The sequence below is a fragment of the Xiphias gladius genome, chromosome 5, assembly GCF_016859285.1.
Source record: "Xiphias gladius isolate SHS-SW01 ecotype Sanya breed wild chromosome 5, ASM1685928v1, whole genome shotgun sequence".
In the NCBI taxonomy this organism is placed as follows: domain Eukaryota; kingdom Metazoa; phylum Chordata; class Actinopteri; order Istiophoriformes; family Xiphiidae; genus Xiphias; species Xiphias gladius.
The window spans coordinates 18177569-18196104 of NC_053404.1; the positions used below are offsets into that span (position 1 = coordinate 18177569).

Here is an 18536-nt window from a genome sequence, read left to right on the forward strand (position 1 = left end):
ATGTCTTCAAATAATCGTGTTTAATGTAAAAATGTGAGTAACAATTTCACAGTCCAAGATGACGTTTTCATATGTCTTGTTTTGTCCAAATAACACTCCGAATAAAACCCAAAGATGGTCACTTTAAAATGACCTAAGACTAGGGCGGCAACTAACGATTTTTTTAATTAGTGGTTAATTTACAAATTTATTTTCTCAATTTATTAATCAATTATTTTGTGCATAAAAATGGGGAAAAAATGGATAATAGAAAATAATCACTAGTTGCAGCCCTGGTTGTCTGCGTCGTATTTTTGGCGCGGGTGTGTTTTCTGCAGCTGAAACATCTTGTGGTGTTGGTGGCACTCTGTTGGCACCATCCTCATCACTGAGCAGCGAATGGGAGTCAGTAGGGAGGGTACTGACGATGCTTAGCTCAACACGCTCCCTGCTAATGTTTTGTGGTCCTGTGTTTGGTACGGAGCAGCAAAAATCTTATATACTACCCCTTGGAACTGCAGCAAAATTAATATTTTCTCAGTTTTGCCAAATAGATTCATTAAATAGATTAATTAGATTAATCATTTATTCAATTCAGGACTACTGCCCTTCAGTACCGTTGATGCATTTGCTCCTTGCAGTGTCTGTGAGAGATGTAACGCGTTGAACGTCGAGTGTGGCAGTGCATGCACATTCAACATGAGTCTGTCCTGCATGAAGAGACTTTAAAGTGCAGTGAGTGATGATGTGAAATGACTGGTGACTGATGTTATTCTGTGAATCATCAGCCCTTCAGCTCTGCAGTTACTTCCTCTCCTTCTCTTCCCTCTTCACCCCCTTCCCCTTCCTACTGCGGAGCATCATCATCATTACCGGCGCATTCTTTCCCACTTAACAACCCTCTGCAATTACACCTAATCATTACACCTCTGTTCTGCATTTCCTCCCTGTATAAAAGTACTGCAGGCAGTTTTTTTTGACAGCTCCGTTCACAGAAGACACAATTTGTAGCGGAGATTCAGATTTTGGTGTTTGTTCTCTCCATTGTTCAAAATCTGGCTTTACTCTGTTTGTATGTAAACTTTAAGGCTCAATCAGACTCCTTTTTTTTTTAGTCACAGCCCAAAGTGAGGTTGGCAAAAGTCCGCCGAGGTGTTTTCCATATGTGCCATGTTTGCAAACAAATGGTCGACCTTGGCATGCTGTCCTGACTGTTTTTTGACAGTGTTCTTTTTCTGCTGGGAGAGTGGGAGAGACGGTCTCTCCAAGGTTTCACGCTTGTCCATTCCTCACAACCTCCGCTTCTGGCTCCACCGTACCACACATGGGTTGTTAGATTTACCGGAGGAATCCGGTTTTTGAGGAATGTTTAACAAAAAGCTGCCAAACTGAGAACTCCCCACGGGGGCGTTTGACCTCCCATTTTGGCTCCAAGTGCAGATGGAAGCTCCGACGTGCTCTGGGTCGCACTAATGGCTCAGAGAAAAAGCCCCACCGAACTGCCTTTGGACAACTGTTTGACTCCACAGATGACAGGCTTCAGATGCCCTGGCTGTAATCACGCTGAGAAACAGACCAGACATTTGCTTTAACAGCCGTTTTGGCTCAGCACAGAGTTGGGAGTGTTGGATTGCAGTGCTCCTACGGATGAGTTCGGACACAGTCAGAACAAGCAGCTATAGCATAGAAGGTCAATGTGACCAGACGTTTATTTGTTCAAATCTAGAACAAGGTGCCCTAGAGCAATGGTTTCTGGGGGTTGGGCTTCCCAGTGAGTCACATGATTAACCTGAGGGGACATGAGATGAGTGACGGCAAATAATAAGAAGAAAACGTTTCTCAAGGAAAAAACATAAATAGAATTTTTTTTTTCTAATTTTTTTTTTTTTTTTTTCCTTGTAAACTACTGGATAATTTTACAATGTCAAGCTTGTAGAATGCATTTAAAAAGTTATGGCTGTAATACTGTTGCAAATGTAATAGCTGAGAGCTAGCTTTAGTGAGATATACTTTGAGTAATGATAACAAAAGGACATTTTAGTTTTAGTTAGATAGTTCGACATTTTGGGAAATATGTTTTTTTTTTTTTTTTTTTTTCCCCCCACTTTATAGCAAGTAGTTAGCTGAGAAAATTAGTACCACTCATGTCTGTCTGTCAAATATAAGACTTTAGCGAGCAGACTGTTAGCTTAGCTTAGCACAAAGACTGGAAACGGGGAACAGCTAGCCTTTCTCTGCCTGTCTAAACAAAGACATTGGTACAAGAATGTGGCCTACATAAAATACAGTCAGAGAGTGGCAGTACTATGATTTAAATCAGGAACTATTTGTTCAGAGATCAAGTAAACAAGGCTAAGAATCTGACCAGGCGAACCTTCGTTGACAGTTTTTGAAACTCAGTGCTACAGACACATTTTGGTTAGTATCAAAAAAGGATTGAAGTTCAATACCCAGCCCAATACCAAATGAAATATGAAGATTAAACATGACTCTTTAATGGGGGAAACACTGGCAACATATACAGTGCTTTATTTTAAAGGGCCACCATTCAAAAAAGTTGAGAACCCTTCCCCTAAACGTGACACATAGGAAAAATTCACTCCACTAAAAAAGTTATTATCGATGGACATTTCTTGAGATATTTTGTTGTATGTTTGTTTTCAGTCCCCACTTGCACTAACTGTCTTTGAATAGACAACCAGAACATCTAAGTGCCATGTATTAGTTTTTGGTTTCTGCCGAGAAAATTTAAGACTAAATCCTTTGTCGTAGGTACACCTAATTTTTTCTTCCATTGACCAGTAATACAGTCCAACATAACATAAAAGCAGGGATGCCAATTGCGCTACCAAGAAGAGCCTCAATACACAGTGATGCAACAAAGCTGCAAGATGTCTTTAATGATACAGCTGCGTGATCACTATCCAAGCTTTTTATTAGCCTATGTTTCCAGATCCCACAAAAGCAAAAACGCACTGAGCATCACAATTTGTTCAAATACGCTTTTGGGGGTGAACGAGGGTAACGGTGCGAGCATGAACCTTGGCTTTGCCGAGAAAGAAAAAGAACGCTCAAAAGAAGAGATGTTCATGTCCTCATCAGGGTGTCTTCACCTGTTGGCGTCTCCAGCTATTGTGATAAATCCTCTTGCAGTAAGCCTGAGTAGTAAGCCTGAAATTGAGGTTCAAATGTGTTTAACAGACATGTGCTTCATAGTTATTATCTTCTCATAATCCCACAGAACAAGGATGTCCAATTCCTAGACTGCTGTAAAGACAAGCTTCTTAGCTCTTAGCTAGAAATGACCTTATAATAAGACCCTCTGCCACGTCATATTTTAAAATCATGTGTAGTTCTGGTTTATGATGTTACACAACAGTAAAAATAGTTCATGCCCTTATGTTCTTGGACAGCAAACCATGTGAAATGAGTAGTTTTCAGTGTTCTGCGTGTGTGTGGTATCTCAGAGGAGCACGATGATGTCTTGCTGCCAGTTTGCTGAAACTTTTTTTTTTTTTGAAGTCTTATAATCATCTACAGTAGAGCTCTATCATTAACTATTGGCACATTTGTCTCTTCTGGCCAGCCGCACATGCACACAGACAAATTGGTATGTAGGGTGTGTTTGTCTAGTAATAGACTTTTCCCCATGTTGTGTGCAAGCACCCAGTCCAACCCTACTACGGCTACAATACATTCTCTGCAGCTTTTTTGTTTGTTTGTGCATAGCTGACATTTTATTAAGGATATTATCCAGCAGCCAGCCTGCCAAAGTGCCGAAAAGGCTGTTTTCTTCTCTCTCTCCAGCATGTGCTGAAGTAAAACCGGCTGTCTCAATTCCATATCAAAGTCTACAGACATTTTTTATTTCTTTTCAGTCATTACTTACCTCACTCTTCTAAAACAGTGAGGGTTTGTGTGTTTGTCTGGTGAGAAGTTGTCAAGTAACGTTTGCGCAAGGCTTCAAAATTCCATCCCTGGCCCTTTGATTGGCTGTGCCACTTGACTGAGAGATTTATGCCCCTTTTGCTGATATTATGTGGACACATTCTGTCTCTGTGTGACCCGTTTCCCAAATACCCGACCCTCCCCCTTGTCTGAGCAGTATAAATCGGTATGCAGGAGAGAGGCAGGCTCAAAGAAGATCACAGCAGAAAGAATCCCAGTCCCAGCACTGCCATAAGTCTAAAAAGATGCTGGACGCAAAAAAAAAAAAAAAAAAGCACATGCACTCTGATCTCCACAGCATACACCTAGTTTATTTTCTGAGCTTTCAGTCAAACAGACTTTTGTCAGAGCATGAGGCATACCAAACACACACAGAGAACAATACACAATGGAGGAAGAGTGATCATTAATTAGCACACTTGAGATGATGGAAGACAATAAGAGTGCCAAACTGTTAAGAATATTGGAGAGCATTTTATGAAGGGTTTTCCTTTTAGATGTCTCATATCTTTTACAGGTCTCCTTAATATGTGACAAAAAACAAACTTACAACACATAGAAATAGAGGTGGGCAACGTGGATAAAGTCCTTCATCAACAGTATACAAATGCATAATTTATAGTATCAAAATATATCTTGATGTTGTAGGTTTTCTGGAAAATCAGTGGAGAGATTGTTATAAAAAAGCAGGAGTGGAATGTCTGTATTTGGCTTATCCAGCAAATCAAAGTACTTAATCACATTGATGTATAAATCATGTAAAAATCCAGTTTTGTCATAAATACAGACACATAAAGCCAGTGAGACAGCAGAATGATCTGAAAAGATTGAGTGCTCAAGTGTCATAAAGAACAGGATAATCTTTTGTCAGTTAGAGAAATTACTACTGAAGACCACAGAGCTACAGACCCTGTCTGTACAGGACTATATCACAGCATTGCTTTTGTATCAGCGTTGTCATTAAGTGTCCTAGGTTGTACAGAGTCCAACTTAAACTTTTTTTTAAATCAGTATAGCCCCCTCTAGATCCCGATTACTGAAATGTTTCTTCCAGTAAGACAACATGGACAAAATTTCAGCCTCTACTTGGCAAAAATCTTTAGGCAAACAATAACAAACTAAGTCATAAATTGTTAAGCAGAGGAATGTGCCACCCCCAACAGTGTAGAATCACCTTTTTTGCCCTTCAGGCAAATAACAGATAGACACCTGATACCCAATGCATCCACAGATTGTCTCCTCATCAGCAGTGACTCTGTCCGGAGAAGCTGTACTTTACAACGCTAGCTCTTTTGCAATCATCTCTTTGGTATCCAAAAAGCGATCAAAGACTACCCAGGGTGGTAAGCATCTCAGTGTATCGCTGAGTTACATGATTTCACTTCTTTAACCTCCTGAGTGTTCAGACGTTTAAAAAAGCTCACCCTATGACCCATTTAGAGCTGCACGCTTTCCAAGTGCAGTGTTAACCCTAAATGTCAACAATCTAGATTAAAAAGAAAATAAATAAATCACAAATATTTAGGCGCTTGTTGCTACTAACAACACAACAAGAATCTCTCATCCCAGCAACCACTGCGCTGAGTCATTCGTTTACCAAAGTGGGAAAAAATCTCCAAGTTCAAAATGATCTCTATGACTGGACTTTTATTGTGTCTGGCTAGAACGTGTGGATGATGATGGTTTTGTCAGCAATTCCAGTGTATGACCTAAATCCTCAGACTAGTACTATAGGTGGGTGACTCTTCTCTGGGTTTGGGGAAAATTGGGTGGAATTAGAGGGATACAGAAAACACAGAATTAAAGGATGGAAAAGAAGAATTGAGTGGAGGGAATAGTTGAAGATAATGGAGCAAATGAGTAAAAAGAGGAGTTCAAGGACAAGAAGGCAGCAAGAAGAGGATGCCCATAAATCCTAAAAGCCTGTAGCTGAGGGAGAAGCCAAACACCAGAGCCAAAATTGCTCAGTGTTCTTGTAAAACTGCTGCAGGTTTCAAACATATGGTTGACAGTGGTCGAGAACACATGTGAATCATCCAACGTTCAGTTTGGCAAGATGTATTCAGAGTTCAGTCTCTCTCCAGCCAACAGATGAACCATTGCGATCAAGTAAACACCCTTAGTGCCAGTTAAAAAGTCAGTAGAAGCAGTCGGGGGAAAAGTTAGGTTATTAAGCAGCCATTGCTAAGATTTTAATTCTTCATGGGGTCAGTCAAAAGGGGTCAAGTCAGAATGGGCCTTTGTACCTTTACCTTTGCAATTTTGTCAGATCCATTAAACGTTCTTTTGGGCACTGGTCAACAGATTAGCAAAGTGCCCTCGACAGCATGCAAATGCTCATTGAGCGGAAGTTTGCATAAGAAGGTGGTTTCGATCATACCCTTCTGTCAACACTTGTCTACCATCAGCCCCCACTGTTACAACAGGACTATTTTCTCCACATACAGGAAGGAGATGAGCTCACACACTGCATTGCCGTCTCACTTCCCCCCATTTGCCAGCTGCGATGCTGTTTGTCCCCATGCTGTTGTCTGATAAGTGTGTTCAGCCAAGGCCAGATGCTTTCCCAGTTTAGCTACACATTTCAACAACAGTTCTCGTGTTTCTGTCCATGGTTTGTAGTGAAACTTTTCCTCTTTTTGACTGAAAACACACACTTCCTCCATAATATCTTATAGCAATGTCCCATGCTCATGACTTGACGATGATCTTTATTCCAGTCAGAGAATTCATTATGTTGGGGTCATTGTGAGATGAAAAAAGGTTAGAGCTTTGTTTCAGAAGAAAAAACAGAACCAGAAGGATAGAGCTCTTTTATTCCTTCCTCTTTAAGGGTCTCTCATAGCCAATCATTGAACCCCATCACTACCCCGCAAATGGAAGCCAGATAGACTGATTAGATTCTGGCCCATCTGTTTCGAGATGATCATGGTTTATGACAGTTTGAAATTTGAGCATCATCTCAGAGCTGTGGAGTAGAGCTGAAAACCAATCCAAGTGAAGCTCTTACACACTGCAGTTTGGAGGCTGCTAAAATTTAACATTTGTGCATTGGTTTGTTCACCCGATTGGGAAGACTCACTCACAACTGTCACTGCAGTTCTGTTTTCATATTAAGAACCCCTCATGTTCTGGCATCCCATCTCAGGTTAAAAAAGATGACTAGTCAACGCTCTGCCGTCCCTCTTAATTCAAACAGACACAACAGGGCATTGGAACAGAACGGATGTTTCCCTTTTGTATGGAAAGTCTCTGTGGGAGCAATTATGTATGAGCAGCTTTGCGTGTTGTGAAATATTGATTCCTCTCTTTTCTGGAATTTTGAACAATCCACGTTCTTACACCCTTTGTGTGTCCTGTAAGAAACTGCTTTGCATCATTCTTTATAGATGCTAGATTTGTCGGCTCTCGGGCCTATATCTCATTAATGTCATAGACATGTCAGCTTGACTGCACTGTACTTGACTACATATAAGCCAACTGGAGTCTTGCTGAGTCCCTCAACTCTGGGATGAGTGATACTTGAAGGCTAAGTCGGCCATACAGTGGAACAGTGCAGCATAAAGAGACAGAGCTCAGTCCAGCTCCAGATCACTGTGGCATGAAAGGGGTCCTCTGTTGGCGCTGGTTGCTGACTCCTTCCCCCCCTGTGAGAGACCATCGTTTTACTGGTCTGCCCTCAGCAGACATTGCAACCTTTCATCTCTCAGAGGAAGGGCAGCTGCTCCTGGGCTCCTCTTGGCTGGAGGGGAGTGAGAAAGCAAAGCAGGGGGTGTATTTGCAGTGTTCTGCGGAAGATTTGAACATGGCCGATATGTAGGGGCCATATTGACTATCATGGCTTTAGAGCTGAAAAAATGTGTCTGTTGATGAGTCGACTGGCAGAAAATTCACCATCAAATAATTGGATAATTGATTAATAATTTCAGTCATTTGTCAAGCAAACTTGCCAATCATTCTTCGGTTTAACTTTCTCAAATGTATCGATTTGGTGCATTTCTCTGTTTTATAAGAGTGTGAATTAAATATCCCTGTATCTGGAATTGTGTTGGGCATTTTTCATTATATTTTTAAACCAAAGGATTAAACATTTGCAGTATTTGAAGAAATAATTGTCAGATCAATTGATAATTGAGGTAATCGTTTGTTGCAGAGATACACTAATAACTCAGTCAGGCCGATATATATCTTTTGATGTTAGCTTATTGCAGATATTCTTGTTGACATATACATGTCAACAAGAAATGTCAATACAGAGATGCTGAACCAGGTTTGAGGTAATTAAGAAACAGTGTTACCATTACATAGTTTGTCCATCAGAGAGCAGTTACAAGCTAATTTTCACCTGTAAAATGTCCCGCCTCAGTATGTAGCTTGGTCACAATTTTAAAAAAACAAATCTAAGGGATCCATATCAAGATTGTTCATTTGTGTTATTTGTGTATATAAAATAGGTACCATTTGAACTTTGAAACATCAATATCAGCCTCAAAACTTTTGTACAGGTTGGGCTACAGCTAGTTGCAGCCCTAGATGACTCTGAAATGAAATGAATGATAATCAAGAGGACATACTCGAAGGCATTCCCTCTTTGGCTATTGATTTTTGTTTAATAGTTTTGCTGAATAAGACACATAATTGGACGGTTAAGCTGCGCTTCACAACATTTTGTGAAAAAATACACTCATCGTGAGCCAGTAACAAATAGTCTTTAAATCTACAAAAGTTTGTGAGAAATAGGTTTCCTCTATGTGCGCAAATAAAGGTATTTTATGAAGACTTTGCACAAATTAGGAGACACGTGAAACTTGAAAAATTAGTTCTCATAAATGGTAGCAGTAAAATATTTTTAGAAATCCAGAATCAGAAACTTCAAACACAGTGATTGACTTCTGCCCTGATACAGTATTCTTTTTGATCAAGGACAGGCTGCAAGCACCCAGCATGCAGGTGATCGAAATAAGAGTAGTGGGATTTCAGTTGTTCAAGGAGGAGTTCCGTTATTCAGAAGTTATTGTTGTTGTTTGGAGCCAGCAGTGCACAAAGTTTTCTAAAACAGCTTTAGAGTAATTTGTTGTTGTTTTTTTTAAATGGGCCTTGGTAATTAATTGAACATTGGTGCATCTTCAGTAGTAAATCGCTCTTGCTCTCCAAAGCACAAATAATGCATCAGAATTTGTCCCTTGCAATCTGAAAAGGCAGATGAAAGAGACACGTTTCTGTTAATAGAAAACGTACAATATGTACAGAGAAACCTTAATTTGATTCTTAATTCTTAACATCACTTTCAATTCTAACTCATCACTCTGACTATATCTATATGTTTTCATGTTTTTGTGTATTTTCCCTTAATAATTTGCTGAATTACCTTGTAACGTTTAGATTTTGGGACCAGTCTCATTCTTATCAATTAAATTTTTGATTTCAGAAATGCTCAGACAAACATGCTTCGTCATTATTCTGTCCAGGACCTGGTGTGTACCGCAATCGATTTTAATAGTTTGTACTGGCTGTTGTAAAAAGATTAAAACCTCGGTGATGAAAAGCTCAACCTCATGATTTAATTGAACCTTCTTACGCTTCTGTATGATGAGTTCATTCAGTCCCAGAGGTCCCTGTTGTACTGGATGTCTCATTGTTTTCCACTGTGGCATCAGTCACATCCCCTCTTCTGTCCTCAACGTGTCATTTACAGACCGTCGACATCCATAAGGAGAAGGTTGCCAGGCGGGAGATCGGGATCCTGACCACCAACAAGAACACGTCGAGGACCCATAAGATCATAGCACCGGCTAATATGGAGCGGCCTGTCAGGTACATCCGGAAGCCTATTGACTACACTGTACTGGACGATGTCGGCCATGGTGTTAAGGTGAGCAGATTCCTTCTGATTTTTGCCTTCTTGCTGTCTGCTTCAGATCTGTTCTACGATCAGATTTCTCTTCACTCGATCCATCAGTTTATCTCTGCTCCTCTTCCACTTTCTTGTTCTACTGTATCCAATTTTCTTCCCTTCCCACTCCTCTTTTTCTTGCCAGAGGTATCCCTATCTCCCTCCTTCTCCTCTCTCTCTCCCACTTTGACTCATTTTCTAGCTCACTCTTATCTCTTGTGCTTTCTTTTTTTCATCTTCAGAAAGCACCCCCTTCTGACCCTACAGGAATATGTTTCAGCGTGGGTTGGTGGGAACAGGTTGGGGGTGGAGATGAACTAAAAGAGCGATTACATCATGTAGCTTTCAGAAAATGGCTCTATTCTTAGAGCGTTGTGAAAAAGGCAAGCGGAGAGAAATTTGTGAGACCTTTGTAAATGCACTTAGGCCCAGACTGCCCTCGTAATCCTGTTCTTGAGTTGTTCTAAACCTTTGCAGAGGAATTACGTTGTTACAATTACATTTGTAGTTTATTTTAACATCAGTAGAATCTGAAAGGCGGTAAAGAAGCTGGTTTTGATGTGATAAACTAATGATCCAAGGGTGATATTTTCGCTTCCTCGCTGCCACTAGGGCTCGCTTTAGGGGTCGCTGGGTCGTCCTGGCAGGGGTGGTAATGACATCATTCCTGATTGCCGCAGGCATATTTGCGATCTCCAACCTCTCCCGTGAGCTCCCTCTGCCCCATCAATCAGCCAGTCAATTGCAGCTGACAGACAGATTGGATTAGAGGCCCGCCATTACCATCCCATAGTGTTACAGGCATTGATAAGGCAGGATAAAAGCCACTCTGCCACTCTCAATTTATTGTGTAGGCATTATATTCGACCCTTCCGTCATGGTGAAAGGGTGTGATGGCTAATGTGGAGTGAAGCATTTTATGGGGGTGCGCTTCCGACCACAGAGACCAGGCTTTCACATATTATTATGAACATTATGTATTTAAAACTCTATAAAGTCGTTGGTTTATTATATACAATGACCAATTCTTATCAAAGCAAGCGTTCAGCATTTTCAGAAATACGCTAATTCACTCTCTTTTTTTTTTTTAGAGTGAGATGAGAAAACGCTACCACTCTCATGCATCTACGCTAAATAAGAACCTGGAGCCAGGAGGCTGTTAGTTTAGCTGAGCTTAAGGAGGGGAACCAGGGGGGTTACAGGTAGCCAGATATCTGCAAAGTTCTTAAATCCACCTAAGAATTTTCCCTTAAAGTGCTCAAAAAAAAAAAGATGTGACAACCATGACAACAGGGCGAACTACATTTGCTGTTAAAGATCATTCGCTATGATCAAAAGCTCCAGAACAACTGCTTAATGGACTTTGAGGTGAAAATTGTTTTGTCAAACTTTGTCTCCGTGGTCAAGAATGAATATATAATTCCCTAATGGTACAGATCAATTTGGTAGAATCACAGGGCAAAAAGCAGACAAAATCGCAGTGAGATCCATGTAAATCATCCAGAGTCCTGAATCCTGTGTCAGATTAAATAAGAGTTGCTCAAAATTATCCTGCCAGTATGTGGTTACACGCTAGTGTCAAATTACCGAAATCACCGTGCTTCACGGCTTTTTGAGAAGGTTTGACGCACCTATTTTAAGAACGTTAGGTATCACTCTGGGCCTAATCTCAGTGCATTTTCTCCTTTGTACCTGTCTGTAGACATGTTGCATTTAGTTAGTGAGTGTGTTACACACAGAGACACACACACACACACACACACACGTTCCTGCAGCAGTCCTACATCACTCACTCACCTATGCATGTCGCAGCCCAAAGAGCCAAAAGTCAATCAAAATTCAACATCAATACTCCATATTAATGCATATAGTGTCCTGTGATGGCTCCTGTCAGATGCCCGGCTCGTACAGAATATCTATAGCCATGGTTTACTTACTGACCAGAATCAATACATTAATGGGATTTTAAATCATGTCTATTGGCTCCAGTTAACTGTGAAACTCAGTGCCTGTGCACTTGAGTGTTTGCACTGGCATTGCACCGCGTTGTCGAACTGGTTTTATAGCCTCGCACAGTGTTGGTATAGTTTAACACCAAACCGTGTAATACAGAGAAGATACATCATCATATGCATTATTTAATGTGATAAAGAAAAAAGAAAAAAAAGAGGAACCTAGAGAAAAGAGAGACTGAAATGCATAATGTAGATAATCTGATTCTTCTCTGAACACCACAGCATTATATCAGTAGATCAGCCGGCTACATCTGGAATCTCACAGCTGACGGATCAGGGCGTTCCCATCTCTCAAGGCACGCTGACAGTGACGTGACGCTTTTTTAGTGTTAATGCGGAAGATCAGATTTATTCTTCCAGTCACCTGATGCTTAATCTAGTCAGCGGGGCTTTCGGGAATCCAGGGGCAGTAACGTCAGGTGTTTGAAGTTAGATTGCAATCCTTGAATATTTTGTGTTGTCAGAGTTTGCAAGATTAACTTAATAGGAAAAGTTTTGCATTTTGGGGGAATTCAATATTTTTCATACTTGATTCGACAAAGTAATGAATGGCTTTTTCTATTTTGTATGCTGTTTGGAGGTCAACAAGTCACCATTTTCTTAAAGTTATAATCCTTAAGATTTCAGTCCTGCTTGATTCGGTGACACCCATGGTTACTGGTGATAACAACAAGGGTGCTTTAATACTACTCTGATACGGTGTGAAGAGAGCGAACGGTAAGAAATTAAGCCGTTATCCGTGACATAAAACTAGAGCAGTAACGCTCGATTAGATGCAGCATCATTTGCTTCAAATCCATTGCGCGTATCCTTGATGACCACCCAAACCTCTGGAAGCGTTTGCCTCCTTTATGCTCCACGTTAGCCCAAAAGATTCACCCAGCTCCGTCGGGCTGCAGTGATCTGGATTTCCACCCCAGCTCCACATACTAAGCCATTTTGGACTTGATAAGGACCTGTCTGTCCATAATTCAACTTGGACGATACCAAAGCATTTCCCACGCTGACAGTCTGGTTTGTGGAGCAAAAACAGAGATACAGCAGTTGCCAGGAAGATAAGGGAAGGCTGTAGTGGGCCTTGGCATTTCCAGTATGACCTAGATTGTAAATTGAATCTCTTCTAGCTCTGATAACCCGGGGAGAGTGAAATTTGAACGTGAAGTTTACCATTCAAAGCTGCACTGAAGGAGATTTCTGTTTTTAAAGGGGTGGAGATCAATTCATACTGACCTATGCCATGGATTTTGCTTTTGGTTTCATCCTCTCTCGCTCTCTCTCTCTCTCTCTCTCTAACGGTCTTGTGATGCTACAGTGCTTTCTGCAAAGGCCACCCGGGATGCTGCATTATAGATGAGCCACTTGACTCTGCAGTTGTCAAACTGCAGATCAACCCCACTGCTACGGTGGCTCTATATTCGGTTTGACATCGGCCCACACAGGCACCAGGGGGCTTTTGAGCGCTGCCAGGAATGAGATGATCTGAAAATTATTTCAAGTCTATTGACTCAAACGAGCACGGATGTACTCAGTTGACTTAAAGTGCATATTTGTGAGACAGATTTCTGATGTACAGAGGTAAAATTCCTAATGACAGGCGGTCTCAGACATAAAACCTGTTTCACTTGCGCACAATAGCTCTACCATCAGATCCCAGAGGTTTCCTTCTAGTCTGATTATTGCACTGGGTGTGGTGCTGTAGGTCTGAGTAACGAGAGCAACAGTCAGGAGCCACAGTGTTTTCCTGCTGACCTGCCCAGGTCTTGCTAAATGTTTACCCAGTGTAAATACCAGGAATCTTTTTTCTCTTGCTCACTTGTACTTTGACTTCTACTGAACCGTTTAGACCATTTTGACATGCCCTCTTTCTGTCTCTCTCTTCTGTTTGTTTTTTTTTTTTTTGTTTTTATCCTTTGCCCACACTAAGTGGTTAAAAGCCAAGGTAAGTCTGCTTTGTCACATGACCCATTTTGCTATAATTTATTATTGATAGATTTGTCAAACTCCCTTTCACAGCAAACCCCTATACATGTGATTATTGTTGTCATTTCCCACGTTATTTCCCATTAACCGACTTGTAGTCCTTTTAGTCAAGAACACACAAATGATCTGTAACACCCTCCCTGTCAATTTACTACCTGTGTACGTGTTATCATTTAATTTACTGTGTCATGTCGTTGTCCATAACTGTTCCTTAGTTTATTTAAAAATCTTTTATAAGCTTCCCAGATAACTCATATATTCATTATTGTACAAATATCCTGGAATTCACGATTCTGCAAATCCAGATTCTTGTCAAAGCTTAACTTATATTGTTATTTAGTAGCTACGTGTTTGTTTTGCAGGAAACTTTATTGAAACAACTCAGGTTTCTAACCTGCAATCAGAAGCAATCACCCTGTGACTGAGTTAAACACAAGCTGGGGTGGCATCACATAACCCTTTCAGATATTCCCCACTGAAATATACATCTCTGCTGTAGAAGCGTTGTCATCTGGGCAGCCTATAACGTTTGATTTTCGTCACCCATGTAGTAGTCACCCCCTATGTCTGAAGTAGCTTGTCGGTTTAAATAAGGATCTTTATTTTCTCTCTCGCAACCCCAGCAACATGGTAACAATCAGTCAATTAGAGGAGGAACGCTATCGAGGACCAATCCGCCGACGCAGAAGCCACCGAGCCCTCCCATGTCGGGGCGTGGCACGCTCGGGTAAGATTTCCATTTTAGTCACCATGAAAGGAGACTAATCATCTAATTATCAAACAATGAATGGAAAAAAAACCGTGAGGCTCTTGTGGGGGGGATTAAAGAACATGCGGTTAAAGTACACGTCACATTTTTTATTTTTTAGATAATTTTTTTGGCATTTGTTTTTTTTTTTTTAAATAAATCAATGTGAAGTGAGGAGTAACATGAAATAAGATAGTGAGCAAACACTGCCCACGGAGCTTGAAGGTGCCGCAGGGCGTTATTTTTTAACTCAAGTGTGGTCTGGATGGCTGTTCCTGTGTGGTTTTGGCGCATATACGCGTTAGAAATGACAAACCTGATGCAAGAGAGAAGGGATCCAGGAAAAAGACAAGTCTGGGAGCTTACCTGAACTTTAATCTGTTAGTGTGCGACACGTGTAATGCCCTGATGGTGCCAGGTGTCATTTGATGCACAGCAGCCAGCGACACTAATCAGATATTAATTTCGAGAGTAAACAGTCATGTATTCACATCCAGGCTGTGGCACACAGCATCCAGCTGTGTAAACTGATGGGATTTACAACACTCTAGTGAACACTTCCTTACAGTTTTCATGGTAGGATTTGCACTGAATTCTGATCATTCTTGTCTTTGATTAATCCCTATTTGCTTTTCCTTTTCCATCGTCGGGCTGCTGCAGACGCAACACGCCCTACAAGACCCTGGAGCCGGTGAAGCCGCCCACGGTGCCCAACGACTACATGACCAGCCCCGCCCGAATAGGCAGCCAGCATGGCCAGCAGCACAGCCCTGGACGCACGGCGTCGCTCAACCAGAGGCAACGCACACACAGGTAGACGAGAAAAGAGGGAAAAAACAGATGCACACAGTCATTCATACGTACACACAAAAGCTCCTAAAATGTGAGGATTTGCCACTTTTCTCTGTTGCATTTTATTGTTAGTTGAATATCTTTGTGTTTTGGACAGACCGCAGCAATTATGTGCAGAAACACATTTGCCTCATTCAATTTGAATGAGGTCCCCAAGTTTCCGCCGCAGAAGGCAGAGAAACTGGCGGTCAGCCGGCAAAAGAAGGTGAACCTGGCTCAGCTTTTGTCTTTAAAATCGATGATTAGACGTCATCCAGCAAAGCATTGCGCTGACTTGTAGGGTACGGAGCCTAAAAGACCTGTCCCTTTGACAGCTTTCCACAGTTGTGAAATAGTTAATGCATTTGAAGGCCTATCTACTACTCAAACTAGTCTTCCTGGATTCTATTTCATTGTCTCACCGGTACCTTAAACAACACGCCTTCATTGGCACAGTCCCTTATGTTGCAGCTTGAAGATTACCTTGGGCTTCCGCAACTTTGTAATAACCATTTTTAACCATTTTTGGCATTTTATATACCTCAAGTAATTAATTACTTAAATATACAGATATATCAAGTAGTTAATTAATTATGAAAACCAACCGTAGTTGCCGTCCTAATACAGACACAAAGAATGTTGCAGAGATTCCTTTGTGAAAAAACAGAAACAACGAATAACACTGACATGATATCTTTTGCTCATAATTCTTTGCACTATACTGTACATCAGCAGTGACGCTTTAACTTGCCTTTTAATTAATTAATCAATGCAAACACTGAGACACTACTTCGAAGTCAAGCCAGGTTTATTTACAGTATTTAACCCGAAACTTGGCAAATCTGCGGAAAGAGCAAGGAAGAGAGTACGCACTTCTCTTCTAAAACAGACGTGCAACAGGCGCAGCAAGCACAGAGTAGACAGAAGAAGCAGTGGTAGAACTGCATTGTAGAGAGAAAAAAGATTAGAGTGCATAACCAAGAAACCAACTAGTAGAATCGTGATACACGAACGAAGACTTTGTGTAAGCAAATTGTAGCCTATAAAAGAAACTTTAGGTTAGGTAAGGTAAGAAAAAAAAAAAAAAAATCAAGCAATGTAACATCAGTCTAATGATGTAAATGTGAGCAGATGATACGGAGTCAGTATTGGGCTCATAATATCAGTCTGAGATATAAATATAAAAAAATATATAAATAAATAAAGTGCCCCTGCTCGTACAATGAAGTCGAAGATAGAATTCTGCGTAACTCATTTTATGGACAAGTCTCTAAAGTCTCCAATGCAGATATTAATGAACTTTCCACAGCTTTTGATGGAAAGTCAGACGGGCAATTAATACTTTGTTTTGTTTGGGTGGGTTTTTTTGTTTTTTTTGTTTTGTTTTTTGGGATAGAAATGAGTGGAAACACTAAATGTGTGCTTACTGTTTCAGTAATGTCAGAAAAGCATCTCTCCAAAAAAAAAAAAACGCTGGCCCCCTCTGTCAGGCAGTTCTAATCTCCTCATTTAGTTCAGCAGCTCACAGCACTTCCACACCTCTTCCTCTCCCCCGCTCCAGCGCTTGTCTGACGAGGCTCGGAGTGTTTTTTTTCCCACCGCGGCCTGAATCGCTGATATTAATAACTGTAAAAGCTTCCAATGCGGAGGGCTGTTTAAAAAAAAAAAAAAAAAAAACCCCTAAGTGAACTGCGGCGTTCAAACCCTTGGACACGGCTCTCAAGCACTGTTCCCCAGAATTCTCCACGCAGAGAAAGCGGGGGGCGCTTTCTTCAAATGAGTCAAGTCGACTCATTAGCTAAAAAGCTTATTATGCTGACTGTGATGCCCATACATATTGCATAACTTTTTTCCCCTCCCTTGCCCATCTTTTTTTCTTTCCTGCTCATGTATGTTTCTACAGAGCTGATTGTTCACACAGGCGTTCCTCAGTGCTGCTTCTGCTTTATCAATTCAAACCAAACTCTTTGCTGTTTTAAAGGGTTCGGAGCAACAACAAAACAAACGGGCAGCTCTGTTGGCCGTCCGGCATCGCCGTTACTAATCTGTGGCGTAAAGCCGCGCTAATGTCCCTTTTAACAAACCGATGCTGTCCTCAGAATCAGACCCTGCCCGCCCGGCTTCAGCTAATATCGCCCTGGCATCGCTATTTGATTATACGGGCTGGAAGTTGACCGAGCTTATTCAGCTCATCAGTCTCTGCTATCCTCAGCTGAGCTCTAAATTCAATACAGGCGTCTGCGTGTTCCCGCTTTACCATGTACAAGCTAATATCTTTCTGTGGGAAAGATTACACTGTCACTTGCAGGTGTCATTGTTTTTAGAAAGCATGCTCATTGCAGCACCCTGGTAATAAAATTTGTTCTAACACTGTTTGTATAAGGTCTGGAATTCGTGCCTCAACCATCCAAGCTAAACCAGGCGCTTTTAAGATAGTGTGTATGTGTATGTTGTGTGGATGACGCATGCACAGCAATGCATACATTGGATACAGTTGGAAGTTCCCTGGTGGCCGAGGGGCTCAAGGCGCGCTGACCATGAACTACAATATCCCCTGGCTCGTCTCTGGCCAAGGACCTTAGTTGCATGTCGCTCCCCAGCTCTCTCCTGCAATTTCTGGTCATCTCTCTATTGCAGTCTCCTTAGTAAAAACGTAAAATGCTCCAAAAAACACTAAAAGAAGGGTAATTACGTTGAATTTGTTACCAGTAGGCAAATACTTAGATCAAGTGCTGGGCTCAGTGGGCTTCTCCCAAAACTCGATCCAAGTCGCTTTTAACTTTTCATTTTATTTATTGTTGTGAATTTTGCACATGGGAATTTAGGTTTATGTTTTTGGACTTTAAAGACTCAAATTAGGCTTTTCACACTTGAGCAGAAGCAGATCTGCTGAGGTTACGTATATTAACTACCCTATATTTATAGTTTGCACGTTTTGCATTTTAAGCATATAAATAAATATACGTTAGCTGCCTGTTCACCCGCCTGTGAGTTGCAATTTCTGTGCCGATCACCGTTGTGCATTTCAGCGTGCATATAAACGTTTAGATAAACAGAAAATGATTACCTTTGATTTTCGAGACTCAAGTATATATTTGATTTTGAGGGTTTTCTGGGGCGCCAAGGTGGAAATTAGGAGGTC

The 18536-nt window shown here is 41.1% G+C and overlaps 1 protein-coding gene across 4 annotated transcripts in view; it reads left to right on the forward strand.

The window, feature by feature from the left end:
* abi1a (abl-interactor 1a) overlaps nucleotides 1–18536 on the forward strand; it is a 51190-nt gene that overhangs the window by 19179 nt on the left and 13475 nt on the right. For 2 of the 4 annotated variants that reach the window (XM_040126422.1, XM_040126424.1), the window contains exons 3-6: nucleotides 9623–9799; nucleotides 13760–13774; nucleotides 14439–14542; nucleotides 15224–15376. In XM_040126422.1, the coding sequence (XP_039982356.1) occupies nucleotides 9623–9799; nucleotides 13760–13774; nucleotides 14439–14542; nucleotides 15224–15376 (449 nt within the window). The remainder of the gene's footprint in view (nucleotides 1–9622; nucleotides 9800–13759; nucleotides 13775–14438; nucleotides 14543–15223; nucleotides 15377–18536) is intronic. The other 2 variants (XM_040126423.1, XM_040126425.1) reach the window with 1 other exon arrangement.